Here is a 15187-nt window from a genome sequence, read left to right on the forward strand (position 1 = left end):
GAAATGGCCGGGAGGAGGTCAGGGCAGATCAAGGGCAGTGTGCGCTGGAGGCTGTGACCAGGTGTGTGTGTGTGTACATGTGTGTGTTTCATAAGAATTTTATATTTATCACAATGGTGGAGGAGTGTTGGGCACAACAGTCAGCCGTCATGGGCGCTTCCCTGAATTAATCCACTCCGCACACATTGATCAAGCTTCTCCCATCCCACCTGGAGTTTTGGGGCTCCAGCAGCACCGTCTGGTAGGACGTGAGTCTCGTGCAGTTCTACATCCTGTAGTAGCCATGTTACGAAAGTGAAAAGAAATAGAGGAAATCAAACTTAGTATTTTTTTTGAAAAGATGAGAGTATTCTTTTTTTTTTTTTTAAGATTTTATTTATTTGACAAGAGATCACAAGTAGGCAGAGAGGCAGGCAGAGAGGGGAAGCAGGCTCCCTGCCGAGCAGAGAGCCCGATGTGGGGCTCAATCCCAGGACCTTGAGATCATGACCTGAGCTGAAGGCAGAGCCTTAACCCGCTGAGCCACCCAGACGCCCTCAAACTTAATACTTTTTAACTTTATTTATTTTTTAAGATTTCATTTATTTGACAGAGACAGCGAGAGAGGGAACACAAGCAGGGGCAGGGTTGGGAGAAGCAGGCTCCCCACTGAGTAGGGAGCCCAGTGCCCGACTCAATTCCAGGACCCCAAGCCAAAGGCAGACGTTTAATGATTGAGCCACCCAAGCACCCCAAATTTAATATTTCTAACTCCATATATCCAAGATGTAACCAGTATAAACATGTGAGGCATCTGGCAGTCTTTCTGTTAAGTCTTCGACATCCACTGTGCAGTTTCCCCCCACAGCACCACTCGGACTAGCTCCATATCAAGCACTTGGTAGCCACATGCTTGTGGCTACATGGTCCTAAAACAGGGTGGCCCTGGCCCTGATGGAGGCCAGTGGGGCTGTGGGGGCATCAAGGCGTCCTCACTCTGCACAGTGGCTTAAGCAGGACACATGGTCGGTGCAGGTCGGAAGGCTGCACGTGGTGGAGTCCGGGCTGCCTGGGCCATGCTGCAGGGCGGCCTGCAGGTGGGGGAAGGAAGTTCGGGACGAGGGGCCACATCTTGTCCTGGAATCTAAATCCAGAAGCCACCCAGATCACTTCCCAGCATTTAGCTGTACAACCACACCAGGATGTAAAGGGACCTGCACAGTGTCTGGCAGGACAGCCATGAGCACAGAAGAAGGAGAACAGATTAAGGGAGGAATCAAGCCTCTGGCCTGCAGGTTAGAGGCCTCTGGAGGGGATGTGGTTGGGAACTGGACCTGTTCCCAGGGTCAGTGGCCACGGTGGCCCCACAAGTCCCCCCACCCCAGGACAGAGGCCTCACACCAGCAGCAACACCTGCTGCCTTTTGTAGCAAACTCACGGCTGTCTGTCCCCCACAGCCCGAGCATGGCATGGATTTCGTCAGCAAGGAGCAGTTCGTGCACTTCGCCAAGCAGCTGCGGGCCCACGTCCTGCTCATCAAGTAAGTGTGAGCCTCGCACCCCCGAAGACCCTCGGCTGCCAGGAACCCCCAGGTCTCCCTCACGTGAGGTTCCCGCTTTTCCTGCGTGAGGCCGGGCTGCCCCTGGCGCCAGGGTGTGGAGGACAGGGCCGGGAGCTGACCCGGCCGCCCCTCTCTGCAGACATCTGCAGAGAGCACCCCTGGGCCGGGCAGACACGGCCGACTGTACCCTGCCAGGTCCCCCAGCCTTCCAGCTGCCCCCACCTGCCAGCCGCAGTCCCACAGCCACCGCCTGTGGCCGCAACTATGACTTCTAGGGACAGGTGTGTCTCTGGTGCTGAGCACAAGGGTCTAGGAAGCATGGACTTGAGTTGCAGATCCAAACCGCAGTGAGATACACCGCAACCCCCCACAAACCTGGGGACAGCTGAACCCTAAATGGCAGGTGACAGGCACTGGCAAGGATGTGGAGAAACCAGAGCCCTCCCACTGTGGGGCTGTAAAGTGGCACAGTACTTGGAACATTCTGGCAGTTTCTGGAGCCAGTAAGTTACCACAGGGCCCCACAGTCACCCTCCCAGGGATATACAAGCCCGACCTAGGTCCACACGGCAGCTCATGCAGGACCGTCCAGAGCAGTGTCGTCACAATAGCCCAGAGGCGGAGGCCGCCCAGGCGACCGCCAGCAGACAGGCCGAATGTGGTGTGTCCACACGGGGGGACTACATTTCAGCCAGAAGGGAACGAACTGGTGCAGGCTACACGGGTGACTAGCCGGTCCCGAGTCCACGCGTCCTGTGGTTCGACTCCCACACCAGTGCGGAGCGCAGTCTCTGCAGTCAGTGTTGGCGTAAACCCAGGAGCTGGGTGAGAACCAGAGGCTCTGGTCTGGGGTTTTTTGAGACGACGACAGTGTCCTCGAATCAACTGTAGTCACAGGTGCAGAACTCTTAAGTATACAGGTGAGATGGGCAAAATCTCAGGAAAGATGTGGAGAGCGAGCATGGACTCGCGCCCGTCCCATCCCGGCTGTGCCATGCAGAGGCCGTGGCCACGGGCGGGTCCCATGACCCTGCCAAGGTAAACCCCGCAGCACCTTGGCCACAGTGAGCCCTGAACTGCAGGAAAATCAGAGGCAAGCCCAGGCTGGTCTCCGCTCAGCCTAGAAGCTGGGCTAGGGGGAGGCACCCCAAGGTATCCCCAGGGTGAACCTTGATTTTCCTCTCACTTTCCAGAGCAATGCAAGGATATTATAACGTGAGAAGGGAGAATGACACTGACAGGAACATCATAACTTTTGTGACGGACACGCTGAAATTGGTCCTAAAGGAGGTAGGAGCATGAGCTCAGCTCGGATGAGGTTCAGGAGGGTCCTCACGCGCTCCTTGCACCAGGACCTCTGGTCCGGGCCCAGGTCTAACAGGTGACTAGCAGGAGCTCCCAGGCCTCACTCCCCACGGCAGCCAGTCCCCAGAGCTCACACTCAACTTGGCAAACCCATTTTACTGGCAGAGTGCCCCAGTGCTGTTGTCCACATGTACTCTCCAGTCCAGGTCCAACTTGGCCAGACCAACAGACTGAGCAGGTGATCCATCTCCAGTGGGGGCAGGGACCCGGGTTTTGTCCCCGGGAACACGTGGCACCCTGACCATCAACCGCTGTCAACACCTGCCCCTGGGCCTCTGCAGACCTCAGCACCACCACCAAGGCGAGCCTGTGTGGCCAGCCCACAGTGCCCTCCTGTCTCCCAGGGAGGGTCGCCCTTGACTACTGGGCCCTCCCTGGCCTAGCTCTACAACCTCACAGGCCAGAATGACCCAGAAATCCGGACATTCCCCCCATCCCCAAATCAGGCCTTTCTGACTCCGAGTCAGGCTCTGACTTAACCAACATGTGACTGGGGAGCTGTGGGTCAGTCCCTGCCCCATGGTGAACCATGGGGGACCCTCTGGAACCCCTGGGAGGTAGCAGACCCTGGGAAGGCCCCAGCACAGCCGAGGGGCCACACTCACCAACCATTCCCACCCCTCTCCAGCGGTACCAGTACACGGAAGTCCCGGGCGGCCACTATGTCCACTTAAACCAACCCGAGAACGTGGCTGGTATCATTAGTGCCTTTCTGCAGTGCAAGGAGAAGATACCATACCATCTGTAGCCTGGACCAGGCCTTTGGAGACATGGTGCCCACCACTCACCACCCGGATTCCTAGTTCCAGGCCCTCCAGCCAGGGCAGTGTGGTGGGGACTGGCCTCATTGGTCTTGAATGAGGTGGAAAATCCTGGGCAGTTTGGGGGTGGGGACATGGGGCAAGATTCTTTCAACATTTGTGACTTCAAGGCGGAGACCCTGTGTGGATCTGGGGGCGCTGTTCTGTGGCTGGCAATCTGCAGTGAGCGGGGAGCAGGAGGAGGAAGGAGCAGCCAGGCCGCCTCCCAGCCAGACGAAAAATAAAACGTGCTTGTATGCTTCTGAGGCTGTCCCATCTCCACGGGGGCTCTTCCACGGAGGGGAAGGGAGAATACAGCGGACACTCAGATGGAGACCAAAGGCCTGGGGCAGACTGGGAACAGACAAACTGGGAGAGGGAAGCAACCACGGCCTGGGCTGGTGGCTCCCTGCGGCCTGTGGGTACCCCCCGCCAGGCAGGCCTCACCAGCACTGCGCCCCCCACACTGCTGCAGCCTCAGAACCGGGGGGGGGGGTCCTGTCCTCCCCCACACCGTGGGCACTCAGATCGGGGGGGGGGGGGGGTGGTGTGGCAGCCCCCAGGCCTGGGCAGTCTGGGACGAGTGTTCCAGGCCTTCATGTCCTCCCAGCCACACACCGCCACCGCTCACCGCCCCTCTCTGTGGGGCCCCAGGACCAGCTCGGCTCAGTAGGGTCGGAACTTGCGCTGTGCCCGCATCAGCTCGATCCTCTGCTTGTCCTCCTCGAACTTCTTACGCAGCTGGGCTAGATCTGGGGAAGGGGATGGGAAAAGGGACATGCTGTGTGAGTCAGTGTACCCTGTGGGGACTGTGCCCCCACTCCGCCCTCCTCTCTGGTACTGTCCAGACGCTGCAGGGAGAGACGAGCCTGCAGGCCCAGAGGGCAGGGTGGGCGAGCCAGGGCGGCCACACGCCTGAGCTTTCCAGGAAGACTCAGCAGAAGAGCGAGCGCAGCGAAAGCAAGATGCCTGCTCCCTTACCACCCCGACCCCACACACCCAGGGTGAAGGCAGCGGCTCTGGGGTATGGGGAGCCCCCCCAGGGGCACCCGTCCTCCCCTTCCCCACTGCAGCAGCCAGACTGGGGAGAACGTCAGGGAGTAAAGGGACTTGGGCCTTGGAGTGCCGCAGAATTCAGATGGCGGCTCTGGTCACCAGGTGACCAGGTCAGAGGAATACGGAGGGGCAGGGGCCCAGAGGGAGAGCTGATGGAGACGTGCTGTCGGCGGTTCTAGAGACAAGCAGGAGCTACGGTGCCCAAAGAGGGACGCCAGAGTGGGGAGCAGCAGCAAGACAGGTAAGAGGGTGACGTGCCTGGGTGGCAGGTCACCATCCACTGCTGAGCCTGTCGCCCTGCCAAGGCCAGGGCCAGCACCCTCTACCCCCAGGCCCACGGGGAGGCCGCCCCACAAACACAGAACGGCCTGCGGCGCAAGCTCCGCGTCATCAGCAGGAGTGAGCCACAGGCGAGCGGGCGCTCATGCCGACACGCTCCGTGTGAGGGCGCCTCCCCGTAGTCACTCACACACACTGTCACACACTCACACGCACACACTGTCACACAGCAGCGGCCGCTCCCTGAGATCCGCCCTCTGCAGCCTGGCCCGAACCGGACCGGTTCCAGCGCCAACTGCTCGGGGTGGTCGACGTCCCGGGTATGTCCCAAGCGTCTCAACAACCCAGGGCCCCCACAGCTGTCGCAGGGAGCAACAGGGGCACCGCCTCAGGGGATGCTGCAGGCTGGGACCCTGATTCCAGAGCCTGTTGGGACGTCTGTGTCCAGGGAACGACCCCCCCCCCCCCCCCCCCCCGCCACTCCACACCCATGTCCCAGTGCCGCCCAGGGGAGCCCTGCACTCGCCGGGGCTGAAGCACGACACTCTGGGCCACTCCCTTACGCTCCATCTTGGTCTCTCGGTGCTGCCAGGCGTAAAAGTTGAGCAGCTCCTTGCGGGCGCGCTTCCGCCTCTCCCTGTCCAGCACCCGCAGGCTGGCCGCCTCCGTCCGTGGCAGCACGGGCCGCCGGCCGCGACGGGTCACCTTCACCCAGCCCTCCTCGTCCGGAACCCCTTCCTCCTCCTTGGCCTTGGCCTCCTCCTGCAAGGAGAGGACGCTGTGTCCGGCGGACCCCGGGACCCGCCCTGCAGCCCGGGGTGCCCCGCCCCCCCTCCCTTCGAAGCTCTCCCTCTGGCACCCAGAACCTTCCTGCCACCTCCCCGCACCCACCACCACCTGCTGCGCCTTCTCCCTCCCAGGAGCTAAGTACTGGGGGGGCGGGGGGGCACAGAGGTAGTGACACTGCCTCCTCATCCCTCAGACTGTTTCCCACAGGCCACTTAGAGACTAGGCGTCACCCAGCTAGGTGACACGGGACTCAGCAGGGAAAAAGGGAGCCCGAACTCTACACAGTGACCAGGACAGGGTGCCAACCCTCATCCCCCTCCAGAGCGACACAACACCCGCGATACCGTCCCCACGGAAGCCCCACCTCAGCTATCCTCTTGTCATACGCCTCCATGAACGTGTCCACTTCGGCCCTCAAGGCCTCAGGGTCTGGCACCGAGTCTGCGTAGCTGCTGATCCACTCTGAAGAGAAAGGGGGGAGGGAAACGGGGCCTCCTCAGGCCTAATACTCAGGGCCCTGAGTGCCCAGCCAGGCAGGATCTTCTCATGCAGGCCACGAGGATGGAGACTTGCGGCCCAAGGAGGGTTCTAGTGGCGGCAAGCTGGGCCCTCCCCTCCGCCCGCCCTGACTGCCGCTCTGGGGGTGCGTGGACACAGCAGGCACTGCCCACAGTGCTCCCCCAGCCAACCCAGGGCCCAGGAAGTGGGGTGGGGGCGTGACGCGGCCGTGGTACTGACTGTGGATGCCGCTCTTCACAGGGTGACTCTCTGTCGAGGCCAGTAAAGGGCCCTTGAGGACTAAGGCAGCAGACACCCCGCCTGGCTTCTGGAACACCACGTAGGCCACCTGGAAGCCCTGGGGGAAGGAGAGGTATCAGGAGGTCGCACCCGTCCCATCCTTCCAGGTCCTGGCACCTGGGCTCCCAGCTGCTCTCAGCCCGACTCGTCGCTGGGCTAGGGGACACGTGTTGGTATGTTCCTGAACCAGGAAGATAACCAGAAAGTTCTCTATAATCCTGGGGAGGGACAGCCACACTCCTGGTTTTCCAACTCCTGCTAGAAGCGACCCAGGTGAGGTGAGACACTCGGGACCTCCCTTCTGGTCATGGGAGGGACACAGTGACAAACCAGCTCGTCGCGTCCTGGGAGCGGACAGAGCCCACACTAGGTCAGACCGCACGACGCCAGGGGGAGGTGAGGGCTCAGGACGGGGAGAGGAGGCCACGCCGGGGGGCCTCAGGAAGAAGGGACTTTGGCTGGGGAGCAGGAGGGGAGCTCCGGGAGGTCCTTCAGGGCAGCGAGCAAGATGGTCTCTGAGCTCCCACCCAGGACAATGGAGAGAGCCGGACAAGAAGCTAAAGGATGTGGCAAATCCAGGGAAAGGAGCAGAGGCGCTGCTTACTGGCCGGCGTCCTCGGCCACTTGTGGCAGGGACTGGCTTTCCAGTGCCACCCTGGCCGCCCCTGCGCCCGCAGGTGAGCAGATAGCAGCACTTGGACGCTTACCAGAACGGGCGTGGGGTGAAAAAACTTTGACTTTGGCTCCTCTGCGCTGTCAGTGAGGTCTGGCTTCTCCTGCAACTGCACGGACTGGACGGGGCCGCAGGGGGAGAAGAGGCGGGACAGGCACTCCTGCCGCAGAAAGCACAGCGTGAGGGGCTGCGGGGCCTTGGGGAGCCTCCCTCCGCCCAGGGTGGCACCACCGGGGGACCAGGGCCCCCAAAGGTCTCGGAGTCCATGTCTGCCCACCTGCAGGGCACACACACAGGCCGTGAGCCAGCCATATCCTCCTCCGTACCATCACCGTCCTGCCCTCCCACGGCCCGAGCCCACAACGCTGTGAATTTCCAAGTTCAAAACTGTTGAGTAAAAAAAAACCACACCTCCACGGGACACGGGAGGGAGCAGACACAGTGCGAGACAGAATTCAGGTATAGACTTTTTGACTTTATGACAGGAAACTGCTAGAAACACATGCCCAGGATATTTGCTTGGTCCCTGAAAGGGATTTCTCACTTTGAAAGGTCAGTCGTCTGTCGCTGCCCCTTTCTCTGGGTGAACGATCCCCGGAGGAGGATCAGGTTCTATCAGGAGACTAGGTGGGGACGTTTCCGGGGTTACACGGAGGATTCTGGGTTTTCTAAGACAAACAACTAAGTTTTCCTCCCCGCAGCAGCCATTTAAACCTGGAGTCAACTCTGTGTTGTTGGGACTCAGGCTGGCCGTGATCCTCGGGAGGGGAGGCCACAAAGGGATTTCTTGGGCGCGGGTTACGTTCCGGTTCTGGGGGCCGAGTATGCGGGCACGTTCAGTCTGTGAAACGCAGCGAGCTGTACCCTGTGGCCAGGCCCTTCTCTACACACACACCACGCTTCAGGAAACGTAAAACATGATAGCCTCTCTTCTGCTTTTCTCTGACTGCAGAAAAGTGTTTTTGAAATTAGTTCCTATCTTGAGGATTCTCTCCCTCTGCCTCTGTCCTGCCCCTCCTAACTCTCCCTAAAATAAACACATCTTTAGAAATTAATATTCCTTTTTTGAAAAACAAGTCATCTAAAACCCAGCAACACCCTTAGTTTCTGTTCTGTGACTTTATGTAATGCAAAACTACCATTTTCGTGAAAACACGTTAATGCCTGGACAGATTTAGAGGATAAGCTTATCTTCTATTTTTTAAAAAAAATATTTATTCAACAGCGAGAGAGGAAACAAAGCAGGGGGAGAAGGAGAAATAGGCTTCCCGCCGAGCAGGAACCTTGATGTGGGGCTGGATCCCAAGACCCTGGGATCATGACCTGAGCCGAAGGCAGACACTTAACGAGCGAGCCATCCAGGCACCCCGTATCTTCTATTTTTACCTATGGAGATGTATCACTTTTATAATCAGGGAAAAACATGTAATTCAAAGAATTCTGGGAAATCATAAAAAGCTTTGAGCTTCTTAGAACTGTACTTTATATTTTTTTATTTTTTAAAGATTTTATTTGAGAGAGAGAGAGCACAAGCAGGGGGAGTGGCAGGCAGAGGGAGAAGGAAAAGAGGGCTCCCTACTGAGCAGGGAGCCTGATGTTGGACCCAGTCCCCGGACCCTGGGACTGTGACCTGGGCCAGAGGCAGATCTTAACCCACTGAGCCACCCAGAGGCCCCAGAACTTTACTTTTCAAAGCATAGCTTTAAAAAAACATTTCCAAAAAAATAAAATTAAATTAAAATTAAAAATAAATAAGTAGGGGCGCCTGGGTGGCTCAGTGGGTTAAGCCACTGCCTTCGGCTCAGGTCATGATCTCAGGGTCCTGGGATCGAGCCCCGCATCAGCCTCTCTGCTCAGCGGGGAGCCTGCTTCCCCCTCTCTCTCTGCCTGCCTCTTGCCTACTTGTGATCTCTCTGTCACATAAAAAAATTAAAAATTTTTTTTTAAAAATTAAATAAATAAATAAACATTTCCAAGGTGCCTGGGTGGCTTGATCGGTTAAGTGTCTGATGCTTGCTTTCGGCTCAGGTCATGATCTCAGAGTCTGGGATCAAACCCTGTGTCTGGCTCTGTGCTGGGCATGGAGGCTGCTTGAGATTCTCCCTCTCAGCCTCTGCCCTCCACCTTATGTGGGCTCATGCTATTTCTCTCTCTCTCAAATAAAAAAATAAATCTATCTTTAAAAAGACATATCCAGGGGCGCCTGGGTGGCTCAGTGGGTTAAAGCCTCTGCCTTCGGCTCAGGTCATGATCCCAGGGTCCTGGGATCAAGCCCTGCATCGGGCTCTCTGCTCAGCAGGGAGCCTACTTCCCCTCCTTCTCTCTCTGTCTGTTGCTCTGCCTACTTGTGATCTCTGTCAAATAAATAAATAAAATCTTTTAAAAAAAAAAAAAAAAAAAGGACATTTCCAGGGCCCCTAGCTGGTTCAGTCGATAAAGGATGTAGAGATTACTTAAAAAAATAATAATAATAATAAGCTATTTCCTCTCACAAGAGACAGACGCAGCAGCCTTCTAGATGCCCTCCCTTGGGACTTCAGTTGGATGCTTCCACCTAACCAGCAAGGACGCGGTGGAGGCCAGAGGAAACCCAACCCTACCCGGAGCTCCTGGCCCGCCCTAGAGGTTCCCTCCCGGACACCTGCTCACCTCTGTGCAGTATGGGGGCACATTGAGGACAAAAAGGGTCCGCTTCTGAGGCCAGGAAGACTTGGTGCCTTCTCGAACTCTGTGCTCTCTCACATAGAGGTAGTGAGAAGCCTGCTGCTTTTCCGAGAACTTGATCGGGATGGCTGGACAGGAAATGGGGGCAGGGAGGGACAGCGTGAAAATCAAGCTCAGGCTGTCCCTTCCTGGCCCATCCGTCTGTCTGTTCCATCACGGAGCCCTTCCCCTAGGCAAGGCCTGTGCAGAGTACTGTGCAGGCTGCGAGAGTGAAGGAACAGAGAACCTGCCTAGGAGGGACGCCCAAGCAGGTGGGGGAGAGAATGTAAACGGGCAATTACGACAGGTGGGGAGCACAATGAGACGGGAGCCCAAACCCCACTGCTCTTGGGGTCAACACCAAAATCCTGACATCGGCTGGAGGCCTTGCCAGACCCTGCCTACCTTTCACACTTTTTGCAGAGTCCGCCCCCCGCCACTGTGCGGGCCTGACACTGCCTTCTCTATATCCCTCCAGTAAGTCCAGGCCTCACTCAAGCTCACACGTTTCCTTTACCTGAAACACCAACCTTCTTCCTTCCACCCATTCTTCAGGTTTAACTTTACTTCCTCTGAGAGCCTTACATGCCAAGTCAGAGCCACCTGCTCTGTGCCTTGACAATGTCTCTCCATGTCTCTAAGTCTCTATCTGCGTAATCATTTGGGGATAATGTCTGACATTCCCATAATGCTAGGGGCTGTTTTCTGTTTCTCTCAGCCTTCTTCAGAGCACCGTGGGGATACAGCTGCAGCCCCTGTGCTCAAGAAGCTCCCATGAGAGTAGGACAAGACAATGAACAAGGCAGCACATAACAAGATCCTATCAAATATGAAAGAAAGGGGGAAACTGCGGAGGTCTTGGCGGAGGTCTTCAGATCGGTATCTGAACGGCCTCTTTGAGGAAGAAGTATCAAAGTCACAAGGCACAGCTGTGTGAAAAGGGCACCTCAAGTGCAAAAACCCTGAGGGTGTAAAGAGCTTGTTGCTCCAGAGGAACAGAGAGCGCCCCAGGGCGGTTGAGGCAGAACATGTGCGGCCACACCAGTCAGTAAGTTTGGCTTTCGTTTTAGGTGCCAACTTGTAAAGCCACGGGAGGGAGTTCAGTGGGTATGGGGCTATACAGGCAGGCTGTGAGGCAAAATCTGATTTAAATCTGACTTTGGAAAGCACATTCCGGCACCTGGGCGAGCAGAAAGCAGGGACAGGAGAACCAGTTGGGAAGGCACAGCCGGGTTAGGGGCGATAGTGGCCAGACTAGGAGTGCCAGAGGTGATAAGAAGCGGGTGGGCTCCCTCGTCCGGGGTTAGAGTGTGGACAGAGACGGGTTTACCCAAGGGGAGCGGTGGCCAAAATGGGCTCGTCCCGGAAAAGTGCCGCCAGACGCGACCAGAGCGTCTTGGGGGCTTCGGGGCCACCAGGCCTCATACCCAATCGCGCGGGGGTCCCCGAGCCAGCGCCGCTGCCCGAGCCGCCTCCCGGGGAAGCCTGACCACCCCCCCGACCCCGCGGCCCCTCACCTGAGTAACCCGGCGGGCTCAGAATCCCCTGCTCCGGATCCCGCGACCCACGTTTCCTCCTGCGCGCCACCATCTTGCCAACCGGAAGCCGCGGGGGCCGCTGGGAGTTGCAGTCCGGCGCTGGGAGCGTGCGCGTTTCCATGACCACGGCGGCGCCGCGTGGGGCCCGCCTTCTCGGCTCCAGGCCCGCCTCCGGGCCCGGGTACCTTCACTGCACAACCTTCGTTTGCTCTGAACGTTTGTGGGTAAATGTCGGCGTGGAGGGAACTCAGCCTTCCAGTCTTCCATTGCGCAAATAGCAGTGAAGGCCTCATTGAAGCTGACCATTTTAGCCATTTCTAAGTGCACAATTCAGTGGCATTAAGTGTTTTCTCAGTATTGTGCGACCAACCTCCTTGCCCATCTCCGAATGTTTCATCCTCCCAAGCTGAAACTCTGTAGTTGTTTCCCCCTTCCCCCAGGCCCTGGTAACCACCATTTTACTTCGTTCCTGTGAATCTGACTCCTCTAGATACCGCATACAATGCAATCATACAATATGTGTCCTTCTGTGTCTGGCTTATTCCACTTTGCGTGTTTTCATGGTTAATCCACGTAGTGGCAGGTCTCAGAATTTCCTTCCTTTTTAAAGCTGAATAATATTTCATTTAGGTATAGATCAGATTTTGCTTATACATATGTCTGTGGGCATTTGGGTTGTTTCTACTTTCGGCTATTGTGAATAATGTTGCTATAAATATTCTCTACAACTTTTGGGCAGACATGTTTTGATCTCTCTTGGATACATATCTAGGAGAATTTCTTCTTCTTTTTTTTTTTAGATTTTATGTATTTATTTGATAGAAAGAGATCACAAGTAGCCAGAGAGGCTGGCGTGGGCGGTGGGGGGCGGGGGCTGAGCAGAGAGCCCGAGGTGGGACTCGATTCCAGGACCCTGAGATCATAACCTGAGCCAAAGGCAGAGGCTTTAACCCACTGAGCCACCCAGGTGCCCCTCTAGGAGAATTTCTTGATCATTATAGTAACTGTGTTTCACTTTCTGAGAACTGCCTGTTTTCCAAAATGGCTGCATCATTTTAATGTCTCACCAGCAAAGTTTGAGGATCTAAAATTCTCCACATCCTCACCATTATTTATATCTAATATTTTGGCTATAGCCATCCTAATGATCGTATCGTGATAGCTCATTGGGTTTTGATTTGCATTTCTCTGATCATGAGTGATGTTGAGCATCTTTTCCTGTGCTCATTGGCCATTCGTGTGGGTTTTTGTTTTTTGAGAAATGTTTACTCAGAGTCTGCTCATTTTCTGTTGGGTTATTTTTACTTTTATTGTTGCGCTGTAAGAGTTCTTCATCTTTCCTGGGTGCCATTCCCTCATCAAATACGTGATTTGCAAATACTCTCTTATTCTGTGGGTTGTCCTTTCACTTTCTTAAAAGTACAGAAGTTTTTAAATTTTTGAAGTTAAATTTACTTTTTGAGGGTATCTAGTTGTCTGCACCTTTTGTTAAAGACTATTCTTTCCCCCACTGAATTAATTGTCTTGGTGCCTTTGCTGAAAATTAATGGACCAGATACATGAGACTTTAGTTTTGGACTCTCCATTCTATTCCACTGGTCTGTATGTCTATCCTTATGCCAGTATCACACTGTCTTGATTACTGTAGCGTTTTACTTAAGTTTTTAAATCTGAAAGTGTGAGTTCTTCAACTCTCTTCTTTTTCAAGATGGTTTTGGCTACGCAGGACCCCTTTAAAAATTTTCAACAATGTTTTGTAGTTTTCAGGATATAAGTTTTACGCTTAAGTACACTTGTTTAAGTATTAATTTTATCCTATTTTATTGTTTGACTCTATGCTGAGTTTCAGAACTGTTTTCTAATAGGACTTCTAGATTACTCATTGTATCGATTGACCTTGCATTCTGCAATCGTGCTGTGTACGTTAGTTCTGGTAGTCTTTCAGTGGATTCCTTAGCATTTTCTGTATAAAGACCATGTCATCTACAAATAGAGATAATTTTACTTCTTTCTTTCCAATTTGCATGCTTTTCTCTGCAACTCCCCGACTCCTCCCCAAACCAAAACCCCTTGGCTAGAGCCTCCAATTCACGGTTGAACACAAGTGGTAAAAGCAGACATCCTTGTCTTGTCTCGGATCTTAGAGGGAAAGCTTTCAATATTTAACCCAGGGATTACTGATTTCACTGTGACCAAGAACCCACGGTATGAACTTAATTCTTTTGCACTTGTTGAGATTTGTTTTCTGGGCAGGATATGGGTATATGTCCCATGGTATTTGAAAAGAATGTGTCTTCTGTTGTTGGGTGGATTTTTTTTTTTTAATAACTTTTTTTTAAAGATTTTATTTATTTGACAGAGATCACAAGTAGGCAGAGAGGCAGGCAGAGAGAGAGGAAGGGAACCAGGCTCCCTGCTGAGCAGAGAGCCCAATGTGGGGCTCGATCCCAGGACCCTGGGATCATGACCTGAGCCGAATGCAGAGGCTTTAACCCACTGAGCCACCCAGGCACCCCATGTTGGGTGGAATTAATTTTTTGTTGATTGGATCCTGTTGGTTGGTGGCGGTAAGTTCTACATCCTTGATGTTCTGTCTAGTTCTACCTGTTGTTGCAAGGGATGTTGAAGTCTCTGAGTGTTATGTGTGGATTTGCTATTCCAATTCTATCAGGTTTCGCATCACATGCTTTGCAGCTCTGTTACTTGGTAATACATATTTAGGATTCTATCTTCTTGGTGGATCAACTTTTTTTTTTTTCATTATACAATGTTCCTCTATCTCTGGTAACTTTCTTTGCTCTGAAGTCTAATATATCTGATACTAACATAGCTACTTTGGGGGGATTGTTGGCATGATATATATTTTTTTAATCATTTTGCTTTCAGCCTTATATTGTCATATTTGATGTGTCTCTTGCAGAGAGCGTGTAAGTAAGGGCATGTTTTTTCACTCGCTTTGCCAATCTTTCAGTGGATGTATATATAGACCATTTATATTTGATAGTGATCTTAGTGATATAGTTTAATCTCACATTTTATCAATTTTGTTTTTTCTGGGGTGCCTGGGTGGCTCAGTGGGTTAAGCCTCTGCCTTTGGCTCAGGTCATGATCCCAGGGTCCCAGGATCAAGTCCTGCATCAGGCTCCTTGCTCCGCAGGGAGCCTGCTTCTCCCTCTCCCTCTGCCTGCCATTCTGCCTGCTTGTGCTCTCCCTGCCAAATAAATAAATAAAATCTTAAAAAAAAAGAAAAAATAAAAAAATAAAAATTCTCAGCAGCATGGAAGAAGCTTGAGGACATGAGGCTGAATGAAGTAAGCCGAAGACAGACAAATCCTGTACAAATCTTGTATGAGTAATCAAAATCTTAGAACATAATAATGACGGTTGCTAGGGTCTGGAGGAGGGGAAAATGGGCAGTTACTGTTGAACGGAAATAGTGTTTCAGCTCTACAAGATGAAGAGTTCTAGGGATGGCTGGTGGTGGGCTGCACCAGGACTGTATGCAATGCCACTGGAATGTACAAAGATGGTAAATTTCATGTGTGTTTTACCACACACACAAAACCCATCAACAAATTAATTTTTTTCTAACGCGTAATTGATCTAAGAGAAATTTCACCCATGCATTTGAGGTCTTCAAACCAAG

At 53.9% G+C, this 15187-nt stretch overlaps 2 protein-coding genes across 3 annotated transcripts in view; one reads left to right on the plus strand and one right to left on the minus strand.

Annotated features, from left to right (window-relative positions):
• The window catches only part of SERHL2 (serine hydrolase like 2), a 27339-nt gene extending 23371 nt beyond the window's left edge, over positions 1–3968 (plus strand). Inside the window, exons 10-12 of one of the 2 annotated variants that reach the window (XM_047740752.1) lie at positions 1437–1519; positions 2734–2830; positions 3534–3968. In XM_047740752.1, the coding sequence (XP_047596708.1) occupies positions 1437–1519; positions 2734–2830; positions 3534–3653 (300 nt within the window). In that variant the 3' untranslated portion in view covers positions 3654–3968. The other variant, XM_047740753.1, reaches the window with a different exon arrangement.
• On the minus strand, positions 3935–11640 carry RRP7A (ribosomal RNA processing 7 homolog A). Its single transcript, XM_047740754.1, has 7 exons — positions 11521–11640; positions 9950–10092; positions 7335–7460; positions 6568–6685; positions 6194–6291; positions 5604–5802; positions 3935–4457 (listed from the first exon to the last, which is right to left on the minus strand). The coding sequence occupies exons 1-7, from the start codon at positions 11591–11593 to the stop codon at positions 4372–4374; spliced, it is 843 nt and encodes a 280-aa protein (XP_047596710.1). The 5' UTR covers positions 11594–11640; the 3' UTR covers positions 3935–4371.
• Between the last annotated feature and the right edge of the window lie 3547 nt (positions 11641–15187).

The sequence above is a fragment of the Lutra lutra genome, chromosome 8 (assembly GCF_902655055.1).
Source record: "Lutra lutra chromosome 8, mLutLut1.2, whole genome shotgun sequence".
Taxonomy (NCBI): Eukaryota; Metazoa; Chordata; class Mammalia; order Carnivora; family Mustelidae; genus Lutra; species Lutra lutra.